Here is a 13,603-nt window from a genome sequence, read left to right on the forward strand (position 1 = left end):
TTTAAGAGAAAAATCATACCAACAACATCAGCCTCTATTCATTACATTTACTTCTTTGCCAGAGTTAGAATTCCCTGACAATATCCAGCAGTATTTGCACCTGAGGAGATGACACTTTAATCTAATGGGTTTCAGAGAGTGAATAAATTACAGAGGAGAGAAAGACCAAGGCTTAAACTATAGGTGGGGAGATCAAAGTTCATTAAGCACTGCAAGCTCTGCCATTTACATCAACATAGTAATGCATTACACATCTTGCATTAAGAGAGTACCTTTTGTTGAAAATGGCTATTGGCAGAGCCAGATTACTACTTATAAACTTTTTTAAGTTAACATCCTGGATAATACTGATGGACTGAAGGGAGAAAAGGATGCTTCAAAAGTATTGGCTGCCTGCATAAGCCACAGATATATCCTGGTGATATAAAATTATGCTCTCACAAATGTTTTTACATTAAAAACTACCTATCTCTCTTCCTGGATTTGTACAATTGTTCACCCAACTCTAGGTATTATCTTCTTGGAACTTAGTATGCTCTAGTTAACAAATATTTATTACAATTATGGTATGTGCTACATGAGGAGGTTGATTTATTCCCTGGGTTAAGAAAATAATGAAGCTGGGGAAGAGGAGGTTGGGCAACGGTTTAAGGAATAACCAGTACAAATGCCAGTAAACTCCTTTTAGCAAACTATTCCATGGGGTGTCAGCATTATTAGCTGGTCCTCCAAAATGAGGGCACAGTACATAGGAAACAGACCTATGGATCCCAAAAGCAAAATGCTGATAGAACTAAGGGTAACAGCACAGCTCCAACAGGTGTAACAATGGCTTTTTCCTACTGCCATTCCTTTTTTCAGTACATCTTGTTTTTTGGGGCAGATAATATGGTATTACTCTAAATCAGTGTAGAGACTGTTGAACAGAGTAGTCAATAAAATTGATTTGTATGCCCTTAATAAAATTGATTTGTATGTCCTCATTTAACTGACAACTGACCCAGCCTGAATTTTCTCTGTCAGTTTTTGAGGGTTTTTTCCCCCTCAGTTTCTCTATGAACTAATAATTATTGAACTTGAATCATATTTTCTGGATATTCCTAGCCCACCAAATCAAAAGTCTATGTCAGATGTCTCTACATGGTGGAGTCAGTGGTCATTAATCTGACAAAAGAGTGGGATTATGCAAGCAGTGTTAAGTGGAACATTTTTCATAGCTGATTCTATCATCAGCTGTCTTCTGGTGCTTTGAAATAAGAGAAGTCAGCCTCTCACACAGTGTACTGGTAACACACGAGCAACACTCTGTGACATGCAACTTGCAAACTCTGTGACTCCAAGGAACAAGATTTTCAATGAAAAGCTGCAGTGTCTTGTTTTACTGCCCTGGAAAAGCAGTTCAAGGATTTCACCGACCTTGACTGCTAGGGAATACAGCTGAAGGAATGAGGTTTCCATCTGCAATATTTCAGCAAAATAAATGATGGATATAGCAACTCAGTGGTCTTGGTCTTCTCTTGAGCAGACTCAAAAGTAACAAAGTCTGTTACAATATCAATTGATTTGTACCTGTTTTCTCCATATCAAGGTCAAGTGAGAACACAAAGATACAGACAATATTACTGAGATGTGATGCAGAATATGCAGTACTAGGTGCTATAATATTGGCTTTTCTAGTAGAGGTTTGCTGCAGTTATGTGGTTAAACTATGACACTTCTGCAGACTTGTCTTCATTTGATTTATTTTTTTTTTTAATATTAGCAGAGGACACCTTTGGTGCTGAAATGAGCATTAGGAGCCTGCTTTATCAGGGTTTAACTTTCTGCAGTTTTGAGAAAACCTCTGTTAAGTCTGGACAAACCCAGGAAGTTGTGTTGATGAGGAGACCACTGGTTCTTACATAAATACATGATGAATCTGCAGGTTGTGACAAGGAGATGTTGCCACTGCCAGTCTGCCACTCCAGTCAGCTGAATGGTACTCTGACCCTGATGCTCTCGAAGCCCTAAACTTCTTCAGGGGAGAGGAATACCTTAAACAACCCTGTTAAAACAAGCAGTGGGTATGAACTGCATTCTATGGATGGCAGCATTAGATTTTCAGTATGGCAGAAATGGCATCACATGAAGCTAGGCAATAACATCCAAACCTCATAATTAAGTACCCTACACAAAACCCACAGCATTTTCTTTGCAACTGTGAAAATGCAAAAACCTGTTTCTCTCAGGGCTACAAAGAATACAGACAACAACATCTGAACAATCCAGGCCTCTCTCTTTTCTCCCCCCACGCTGCTATCAGGCTCAATCAATCACAAAAAAATACCTTGTCCCTTGAACCAACACTGGAGCTAGCAAGCCAGGCCACAGGCCAATTCTGCAGGGCAGAGGAGGAAGGAGAAAAGGACAGCCATCTACTTTGCAAACATCAGAAGTTACAAATTAACCAACTGATGCTTCAGACCTGTTAATGTACAATTCCCTGGTAATTCCAGAAACTCAGTTAAGCCAAGCATAAACAGGATGCCGTTTCAAACCTTTTCTGAGATAATGAAAAAGGAACTTTCTTCTGTCTGAATATTTCAGTCTGAAAACAAGACAGTCAAATCCCCATATATCACACCAGCATAAAACCCCTTCCTGACTGGAGTACTCAAATTCTCTGGCACCTTGAGATATGTTTTATACACATGCCCTATATTACACAGCATTACAACAGTTGCCTACCAATTAAGAAGTATACAAAGTGTGAAGCAGCATTTTAAAATTTAAAAGCATAATCACAAAACCAATGTCTATTTCAGTGAATTTAAAAAAAGAACCTTAAAAAGGTATGTACTTGTAGTTTTAAAAAAACTATCACCTCATGCAATACATAATCACATCAACACTATATATACACACCAGTGTGATTCATACCACTCATTACTGAGAGGCTCTCAGATGGTTAAAATAAAAAACAAGAAAACCAAAGTGTCTCTCTTTTCTGGGGCTAGGGAGAAACACTGTTGCCAGTTCTGAGTCTAGACCGAGTAAAAACAGTAAGAAAAGGACATTTCTTTAATCCTGAACACAGCAAAGCCTGCTGGCTGCGCATCTCTTAAGATCCATTTCAGAGTCATGGGACTGCACTCCCCAAGGCTGACCTCTGCTATCACCACTCTGCAGGCCAGCAGCCTTGTTGCTATGACAAGGCACAGTCACAGAGAGAAGGGCGAGCACTGGAAGAGATCAAAGGAGGGGACTGGGGTCTTGAACCAGATTACATATTCACAGAGAACCTAGCACACTCAGCAAGAACTGAGAGGCTGCATTCACAATTGATGGTTAACCCTTCAAGCTTTTCCCAGAGCTTCTATATACAGTTACCTTTGAAATATAATGGTCACAGGATGAGAATATTTTAGGTATTATGTACTATATCATATGCTATAAAGCACCACTACAGCCAATCCAGATAATTCTAACCTTTTTACTGAAAGCAGATGGATAGAAACAACAAACTAGACCTAAGATAATTGTGTAAACATACATGCAAGCATGTTGTGGTGCTGAGAGAATAAAAACCAGAGCTATAACAAAGCATTGGAGGAGTTGTAAATTATAGAAACTATTAATGCAGACCACTATAAAAAGGCATCCCTAAAGTACCCAAGCTGTTTTAAAAGAATGTACTGAAGCTCCTCCTATAGGCATGTGCTCTAACTTTAGAATTATAAACTGCTATTTATGTACATCAAAAGGGAAAACAAGGAATTATAAGAATTGTCTTGTATTTAGAATGAGAAGAGGCAAAACTTTGAAAAATTGTTAATAAGAATTCCACCTAACCTCAGTCTGATTAATGGGGAATGCTTTGTATCAGCTGCCTTGCTCAGCCTCACCCTCAGGAAGCTGACCTTCATCAATAGGTTGGTATCTACTGTGAACAAGGACATGTTAGAGATAACACAATTATCTGAGATGATGAAACAATAAATCCATATCTCAATAGTGACAGAAAATGCAGTGCTCTTTGCAGGATTAAGTGCCTGCATGCAGTGCCTAACAGTATGTTCAGATGGACATGATATACACCAAGGTGAGCTGAGAAGAAGCAAAGGTATTTTCACTTCTACACATATCAGAGTGCTGCAGTCCATCGCCCTGGAGGTTCTGCCCTCGTTGGCAGGGATGAGCATCTGCATCCAAGAGTACAGAAAGGCATGTAAGCCCTAGTGAGGGACTCCAGTCTTTCTGAAAGAACAAAAAATCATGTGGGATGCCCTTGGAATCCAGTAGGACACTGCTGATTCTGTGAGATCCTCCCTCTCTACTACTAGAATCAGCTTGGGTAAAAAGTTGAATAGGTAAAATCTGCAGGGTGGGCCAGTATTCCAGTTTAGCTAGCAGCTTTTCATGTTCATGGCTGGCTAATACAGGATGATACAGCCCTTCTTCCAAAGTTATCCTTGGTTTTGAATTAGTATAGCTTCAAGGTCCCAGACGGTGGTGGGCCCTTGTTGTTAAGTTTGTTGACTCTGTAAAAAAAAAAATTTAAAAATGAAAAAAAAAAAGATAAAAAGAAGGGGAAAACAAAAACGAAAAAGGTGGAGGATTTTTGTTACAAAGGGAAACTGGAAACTTCTCTCCACGCAAGCAGAGACATGGCTGTATTGCAGAGGCCTCGGGGCAAGGATTAAAGAAAAACAAAATAGAAACCCTTCCATCTCTAATTAGGGTCTTCATTTGCCAAAGAGCCATTCCACAGCGGGAGGAATTACATTCAAGCTGTTGCTTGGATAACGTCTCCCAGCAGGTTGGCTCCTCAGAACAGGCTACTCTGAGCCAACAATTTCTGGTTACTTGGAGGCAAGCAGCCTGCATATTGTTTTAACTGGCCTGGCTTTTACAGCCAGTTTTGCTGAAGAACAATCTTCTATTCAGAATGCAGAGATAAAAGCTTCACTTGTTTTGAATTTGTCGCCAGTTTCTTTATCCCTTTCTTTTTTTAAACATGGGAATTATAGGTTCTGGAGATTGCATTATTTCCCTTGTAGACTTCAATGTTTTTCTCCCTCTAGCCACTTGATTCCTTGCCAGTGAAGGCTGCTGTCTGGAGTCCAGCCATTCATCAGCCCCTACCTCATCATTAACACTGTGGTGCTGGCGGTCACAGCTCATTGCTGGCAACAGGAAATCCTAACTTGCAAGAGGTTAACCACAGCCCATAAACAGTCAGACTGGCTCATTAGACCCTTACACTCAGCTGAAGCGACCCTCTGGGAGTTTCAACACCATCCATGGACCTGAAGTCTATGGATTCTGTGCTCCTTGCAAATGCCTCCTCCCCCCCCACACCCATTTCAAAGCTCAGTATTTGGATCCTCAAGGCTAAGGCCCATCTTTCTTCCTATCCCAAAGGATATTTGAGCAATTTGAAAAATGACATGTCTGTGATGTGTTCTCTTGGCTTACCAACTGAACAAACCACGAATGGGCCAAGAACTGAGACATTAATGCACTAGAATACATACATTCTTGTGATATTTTTAATAGTCTCTGTGAGAGTTTCATATCCCTACTGAACAGTTCTAAGGCCAAAGAAATGCAAATATTAATAATGTGTAATTAATATGTATAACCTAATTCATGTCACAAATATGTCCAACTCAAATGTTCAACAACTAACCTGCTAGAATTGTAAGTAGCTCAGTCAGGACTCCCTACACTGACTAAAAAGCACTTCCTACTCATTTGGAGTTCACAGTATGATCATTTGTTTCATTTGGACTCATTTCCTTGAACTCAGTACAAATGTTAAATCATCATGTTATCCAAAACCACACCTCTAGATATCACCTGGTCATCAAAAAGATAAAATGTTTAGAGCAGAAAAACATGTTCTGGCAAATTATCTCAAAGCAGTAGGATATGAAGCACAATTTGTGTAATTTTTTTCTCTTTCCTTCCTTTCAGTCTTGTGAAAATCATTGCAAAACATTCCCATTTTATGTCTGCAATTTTTCAGGATCCAGCTTTTTACCACTGTCAATTGTATCTGCCCAATTTTTATTCTGAATATTGGAGTGCCTCTGATGCAGCTCTGGTTACATTCCGAAGTTCTCCAATTTCTTTCAAAGCCTTCTGTCTCCTAGTGTACCAAAATTAGGCATGTCACTCATCTGTGAAGTCCTAAATAATTCCATTCCCTGCCTCCATATCTGCTCCTTATTTTCTTCACTTTCTGGTCCATTTATCTGATTTTGCTTCCCAGGCTTCTTTTTGTGCTCATTTCTATCCTCCAACACAGCAGCACTTACTTGCTCTCTCACTTCTCTGTTTCAAACTCTTGCCACTATGCATTTCTCCTGTTAGAGAAATAGGTAGAGTCTGCATGTAAAACAAAAACAACTCTCAATGTTTGAAAGGCTTACAAGGCACATAGAATAATGAGGGTCCAGAAACTTAAGAAACATGAAGCATTTCCATATTATTATTATTTGTAAGTGCAGCATACCTTAAATAATCATTCCTCAGTCTTTAATCAGCCCTTACATTAATTTCACTGGGGGATCTGACTGAGCTGAACTCCAGTAACACATGTAGTGCAACAACAGCTGCTTCTTTAGCTTAAGGGAGAAGCAGCTGTGTTCCACAGTTGGTTTCAAAGGAGTGAAGATGGTGCTGCGGACTGCTAAGGACTCAACTCTAAAAGTGGACTTTTATTTAAAGTAATCAATCCAACAATGGCAAATCTAAGGAGTGCCCAGAGGGAGAAACACGAGAGAGGGCTTTGTTCATGAATAGCTGCTGCTTTTCCTAACTGTGCAGGCAACATGGAAAGAAAGTTAGTAAAATAATACAGTAGCAGATTGCTGGCACTAGTTACCAATGGAAAGAGCTCACCACCACCCATGAATGAAAACCTGACAGAGCTACTTCTGCAGAACTGCACAACCTGATTCAGCCCTTGTTTGGCCCTTCCTTTGAGCTCTCTCCTCTTTGGCTTTGATCCAGTTCTTTTCTTTCCTTCTGCATCTTTCACTGTACAATCCATACACAAATCTTTCCTCTCTCCACATTTCAACTGGCCTGCCTGTCAATTCTCTCTCCTGTGCTCAACCTCTCCCTTCTCTCCTCAAAGGGACTCCAGAAATTACAGTGGGAAGTAGAGATGGAATGAGAGGATTTAAAGAGGGAATACATGAGAGAGGTACTTATAAACTCAAGAATTCAGTTATAATGATGACACTGCTGTTTCATGCAGTGGCCACATGCTCTAACACTCTTAGACTGCAGCCTTTTCTTACTTTTGTGCTTCCCATTCAAACCCCCTTCTTCATCTGTTAAAATAGCCTTGGTGCTGGAGTATGGTCTGTGGGGGGTGAAGAGGCAAGGAGATGGGAATCAGAAATGCACTGAGCTTTTGGCAAAAGCATTTCGTTCTATATGATTTTTTTCTTCTTCTTGTCTTTTTCTGTGGGCCATTAAGAAAAGCCATCTTCTTTCTGAAAAAAATGTATTATCCCTCTTCTGATCTCATTTATGCTGGAGTTTTGTTAGAACTCTAGAAATCACTGTGTCTATATGGTGCAGAGGTCTGATCACACTGCTAGCAATGGGGAAGTAAGAAAAATTAATGTCAAAACATAAATGACACCAAAAGTACTTGCACAAATAACAGTATCACTTCAGATATAATTTTAAAAGATGCATTATGGTTGTTTAAAATGGATGTAAACATTTCAGGTGTCTCGGACATTATAAGTGGTGCTGAAGTGGGGAATAACAAGAAACAATCATTATATTACAGTACTTATGAAGCTCTTTGGTGCTTTGGGAAAATTATGATTTTCTCTATATATTCTTTAGAACAAACACAGTAAAGACAAACACAAACATGGCAGGGATTACAATTATATATACTACATTTTTTTCACAGTAAACCCTAATTTTAGGTGGTGCTAAGACAACAAACCTTGGAAATAAAAAATTTTAATGCAAAGTTAATGAAGACTCTTAAAGAACATGATTGATTCAGAAGGTCTGAATCCTTAACACTAGCCAGGATGCTATTTTTCCCCATTAAAACTCATATTCATTTTTCATTACAGGACAATGGGGTTGATAAAAACAATAGTTTTTGTTTGATCAGGGTTCTGGCATGCTTGACATTGCAATATAGATCTGACAGCTGGTCCACAGCCAAAGGAGTCTAGTCTCATTCAAAAAGCTTTCTTCTACTTCATAACAACTTCCTTCTTAACACAGAATGTCTGGGAGTTCAAAACAACCAATATTAAGTTTATACTTCCAAAAACCTTCCTCAGTTTGTAGTCTGCCATACATTTATGCCCACACTGCCATCACAAAAAGTAGACCCTACCTCCTCTTGTTCCTACCTCACTGGACTCTACACTGTCAGCACAAACCTTCAGGTGAAACAAACAAACCAAGCAGCTAAAAAATCACTAATACTATTACTTTTCATCCAGATCAATGAGATTTTGCCATTACGTTTTGAGACTACTGTCTCAAAAAGAATTACAAATGCTTTTTCGATGCTGTTTGCAAAGAAGAAACACAGGCTAACAGAAGGTAGAAAAGGTCTCCAAATTGTGGAACAGATACCATAAAAAAAGATGTCAACTACTTCAATGCATAGAAGAAGTTTTCTTGAAGTGACAATATTTCCCACTGCATGCAGCACAGGACTCAGCACAGGGTGCCTGCCTTACTGCAGCTGTCACTACCAGTTGAAAGTATCTGAACAAGCAAAGTTTTGGAAACACTGACCAATGGTTTTAGGCGTGTCTCTCATTAATTTTAGATCTTAATCTATGGCATAGTTCAGTCCTAATTTCTGAACAAGTTTAGCATGGAAGAGCGTTTGCCTAAATTCAGTATGCCTTTCTACAACTGAACTGAATCCATTTCTACAGGAAATTATCTAAACTGTATATAAAACTATTAATTACAAAGAAACAAAAAGTATATTGTCAGCAACCAATTTCAACATATAACTGTTTGTTTAATTTAGGCTATTAATATAAAGGTGTAAGTTGCTTTTGTTTAATTTGCCTTTTTTATTAGTTTTAGTAACTCTGAAACAAAAAGATTGAAATGGACTCCTCACTGGCCTTCCTGTTTCTCAAGTCTTAGAACAAATCTCTCTTTATTCAGGAACTAAACTACCAACACAGCCTCATAAATACTCATTTGATTACCTTATAGGAATTTTTATACTTAAACTAAATTGTTAGACAAAAGGTTAGGAATCACAGTTCAACTGTTAAGTGCATTTTCAAGTTATGATGATTTTTGCCCCAGACTAACCAGTATAATAATAATGATGACATGGTAAAACAAGAGATTCTTCTAGTTAGTACTTGTGTAAGTTTTTGTAAATAAGCTCTTAGAAAAGAAATGAATGGATATTGGAAGCACTGCTAGGAATTTCCTCATATTACAGATTTCTTTCATCTGAAGAAAACAGGAAGCTGTAGTAGCAGGGACATCCTGTCTTTGTTAGGTTATACTCAGATGCACATCCTCAAATACATATATCCTACTAATACAGAAGAAGGGCAGTCCCTGGAAGAGAAAGAAGAACTAAATCCTTTCTTGTGGACTTTCAATCCTGCAGAAAGGGAAGAAGTGCTACTTTTAAACAAATCTTCAGCATTTTCTCACTATCCTGCACTGAAGTAAAAAACAACGATATTGCTGAATTGTATTTCACAGTCTCGACAGATGTAATTTGCTTTGAAAATTACTGGAGTGGGGGAAGAGCAGGAGTCTGCACATTGGAATGTACAGGACACGTGCAGGTGCAGTGGATCACAGAACCCCAGAGTGGTCTGGGCTGGAAGGGACCCTAAAGAACAGCCAGTTTCAATCCCCAGCAGGCAATCAGTATTGCAGGCAACCCTGCTTGTCCCTTCCTCCAGCACAGTGCCACTGCTGGAGCACTGAAGGAGCCTCATTGTGCTGCCTGCAGAGGGAAGGCAGGAATTCCAGGAGGGGAAAGGTTCCCTTTGAAGCACATGGCACGGAGAGCTTCCCAGTGACCATGGCAACAGCTCAGTGGGTTCCCAGCCTGAGAACCAAGTTACTACAGCCATGCCTCAAAAACAAAAAAAGTCTGAAAGAAGGAGAGAGGGGGAGGTGGGGTTGGGGGTGTGGGGGAGAGAAGCTGAAGCAAAATTAGCCTGGCAGAAACTGAGCGGCTCCCTGGTAGGCAAATCCAGCCAATAATGCTGCTCGGGTTCACGGGGTTTCCTTTTCATTTCCAAAAGCTTTCTTCTTCCTCTGTCATTCCCCTCCTAGCCCTATTCAGGAGCTCATAAGATCAGTAAAACCCAGGCCTTTGCTTTGCCTGCATGCAGCATGGCCTCAAACAGGACTGCACTGTGATCAAAGGTAATGGTAAAACACAGCTGCCACACACACTCCTTGCCTCAACCAAGGCCCAGTTTCCACAGGCACTCCTAACAGCAGAGACCTTTTTTTAAACACTTTCATATCCATTACCTCATATAAAGAAGGACAAGCTATGATTAAGAAAGATGAGCAATATCAAAATCAATACAAATTACAAATCAATATGAAAATGGACACATTAAATTCTGTATAGCTACCTGTGGATGAACAACTAGAGTAGAACTTCTAAAAACATGGGCCAAAGTTTTACTTTAAAAACAATCCAAACATACAAAAACACCACCCCTAAATCAAAAAATATCTTGACAACCAAAAGCAACAATAGGAATAAAGACATACAAAACTTTTTACCAGATTCATGTGCCATGCAATTTACCTCTACAGCTTTCAACTAACCTACATTCTGCTTCATCATATTCCAAACTTTCAACAATATCTATGATGCCCCACCTTGGGGGCAGGTTAAATCAAACTTAATGAGGAACAAACTGTAGGTTTGCACTCCTTGATTTCTTCCTCCTTTTCTATATGGAAGAAATTCCAATTCCTTTTCCTGTTCAAGACCAGCCCTCTCCCATTTTCCTTTCTTTTCCTTCCCCTACTCCTTTCCTTTTTCCTTTTGCTTCTATTTTTCTTCCTCTCTCTCCCTCCCTCCTTTCATCTCCTCTCCCTCTCCCATTCCTTTCCCTTTCGCATTTTCTTTTAAGTCAGCTGCCAAATCCTAAAAATAACCAGAGGAAGACACATATACACATGCAGCAGGTTTGGTATTTACCCAGGCAAAATAGTTTACAGTCCACACTGAATCCTCACATAGCAATTTGTGTACCAAACTGCACAAACTGAACTTTTCAGAGACCCAGACAATCACAACACAACTTATTCTCACTGGTGTGATAACCAGGCTGACTGAACTGATAAACCTGAAAGAAGCTCAGGGCTGATGCTCCTGCTGCTATCTGCACTCCACAATAATCCAAGAATTCCGAGAAGTCCTCCTAAATCAGGACATAACTTGAGCAGAGTGAGAACTGAGCAGAAGGGTTGCCAGCAAAAGATGGAGAGGAGAAACTACAGCAGAGAGCATGAAATAGGGAAGAACTATTTCAGGAAGAGAAGAAAAAGTAGAGAAAACACAGAACAATGAAATGCAGTGCAGTATTGACTAGAATCTTGGCCAGACTTCTTTCACCTGCTGAAATTGCTACATATAAACTGACACACTTGGAACTCTATGCCCTAATTCTCTGGACACACCCTGTGCCACATCACCATCATTATGCATCAAAGCAGATGCTACAGAGCTCCTGGAGCAAAGGCAGAGTCTGCTGCTCAGCAGGCCAAGCTTTAGGAAGCTAACATCAGCAAATGCTGAGCTGAACTGATTCTGGAGATGGGTGTGGCTGTGGGGACATGGGGAGTGTAGAGGACATGGTGGGATATGGGCACACAGCAGTGGGCCAGGTATAGAATTTTAACTTTTTTTTTTTTTGTGGAGGGTTCCTATGATTCAACTTCCTTAATCCATTTTGCCCATCTATTTCCTCACATAATTTTCAAGAGCCTGACAGATGGGACTGACCAGACTCCCTGAAATGGCTTGCCTCAAGATTAAACTCACTCCCGAGTTTTGCTTATGGATCAGTATGCATTTCTCAGTACAGAATCTTCTCTAATTTCCATCCTTACAAGACCTCATCCTCAGATTTTATCTTTCTAAGAACAAAGAAGCAACACCTAGAATTTCTGTGAAACAAAAACAGTTTTCCAAGTTAAAAAAAAAAAGCTGCATTATGCTGAAATTCAATAGAAGGAGAAGCCACTTCATAAAGAGATGTTTTTCACCATGTACAAGTTAAACCTGCAGCAACTTCTAGACAAGCAGATGGCTTCCCATTTCCTTGGAAAAGTGAAATTTTTAGAAGTTTTGTTTATAAATTTACAGAGCCAAGTTTTACGTTAAAAAATGTCAACCTGCAATTTTATTTTCTGCCTGATACACTGCTAACCTGAAGTCACCAACACAATTCTACCAAATTCAGGCAGCTGGATTTTAGGATGAATCCCTGTTACAAAATGGTTTTCAGCTACTCAGTTACTGGTAGAACTTGTGGCCTGTGCTCTTTCACACACTTTCAAACCCTCTAGACTTCAAATGCCAACATATAATAACCTCAACACTCAAAAATTCTAAGGCATGAACAAAAAACAAGGTCACCTTTCTGCTTTCTTTTTTTTTAACATACCTGGGAGCAGTAATGGCATATTAGTGACTTCACCCCATAAACAAAGAGACAAGTTTTACACTTAATTTAAGGTTCCAAAGGCCCCATTCCATGGTGAGATTCCAGGATGATGAAAATTTTTATTTTTTGACCAGTACAATAAAATTAACTTGTTATTAGAGGTATCGATCCTGAGATTAAAGTGAATAAATCTTTCTAGGTTAGAAAACTTCTCTTTCCTCAAAAAGGGGAAATTACTGTATGTATTGTCAGACAAATGTGCCTAAGGTAAACCAGGAAGATGCTTTCCTTTTGACTGCTTTGACCAAGTAAGAATCCCAGTTGCAGTTCACCCTTTCTACTCCAGTACTGCTTCTGCTAAAAAGCCATTTTTGCTTTCATCTTTGTTAGGTTCCTACAGAGTTCAAAAAGGGAATGCTCAGCTCCCCATCACCATCTCTATCAACTGAGTTAGGACAGCATCTTTCCCTGAAGTACCCAGAGTGAAAATAGGCAAAATAGGAATATTTTGTGGAGTAAGGGGAATTTTCCCTGGGTTTATTTCTCGCTGATTTTTCTTTGAAAGGAACTAATCCTTCCAAGAAACATTCACATGCAGCCCCAAACTATCCCCTTACCTTTCCTAAGACAGTGAGGCATGGCTTAGGCTCCAGCTCTGGCTGTTCCAATTTCACCACTCCTACCCAGCCATATTCATACAGGTCTTCCTCATCATTGCTATTACACAGTCCAAGTGGATGCATCTGAAACAGAATCAGAAAGAAACTTTTAGCCAATCATTAGAATTGAAAACCATACAGACATAAAAGTAAATAGAATAATAAATAATATATTAAAGTTAGTTTTAAGTCAACATACACCAAAAAAACATGAAATGTAAGGCTGTATATATGAAGAATTCAGTATGTTTCTGAAGCATACCATGAGTACAA

At 39.4% G+C, this 13,603-nt stretch overlaps 1 protein-coding gene across 3 annotated transcripts in view; it reads right to left on the bottom strand.

Annotated features, from left to right (window-relative positions):
* Positions 1 to 13,603, bottom strand: part of ZNRF3 (zinc and ring finger 3) — a 66,378-nt gene that overhangs the window by 17,435 nt on the left and 35,340 nt on the right. For all 3 annotated transcript variants that reach the window (XM_064392043.1, XM_064392042.1, XM_064392045.1), the window contains exon 2: positions 13,289 to 13,414. In XM_064392043.1, the coding sequence (XP_064248113.1) occupies positions 13,289 to 13,414 (126 nt within the window). The remainder of the gene's footprint in view (positions 1 to 13,288; positions 13,415 to 13,603) is intronic.

Source organism: Passer domesticus, chromosome 17 (genome assembly GCF_036417665.1).
Source record: "Passer domesticus isolate bPasDom1 chromosome 17, bPasDom1.hap1, whole genome shotgun sequence".
Lineage (NCBI taxonomy): Eukaryota > Metazoa > Chordata > Aves > Passeriformes > Passeridae > Passer > Passer domesticus.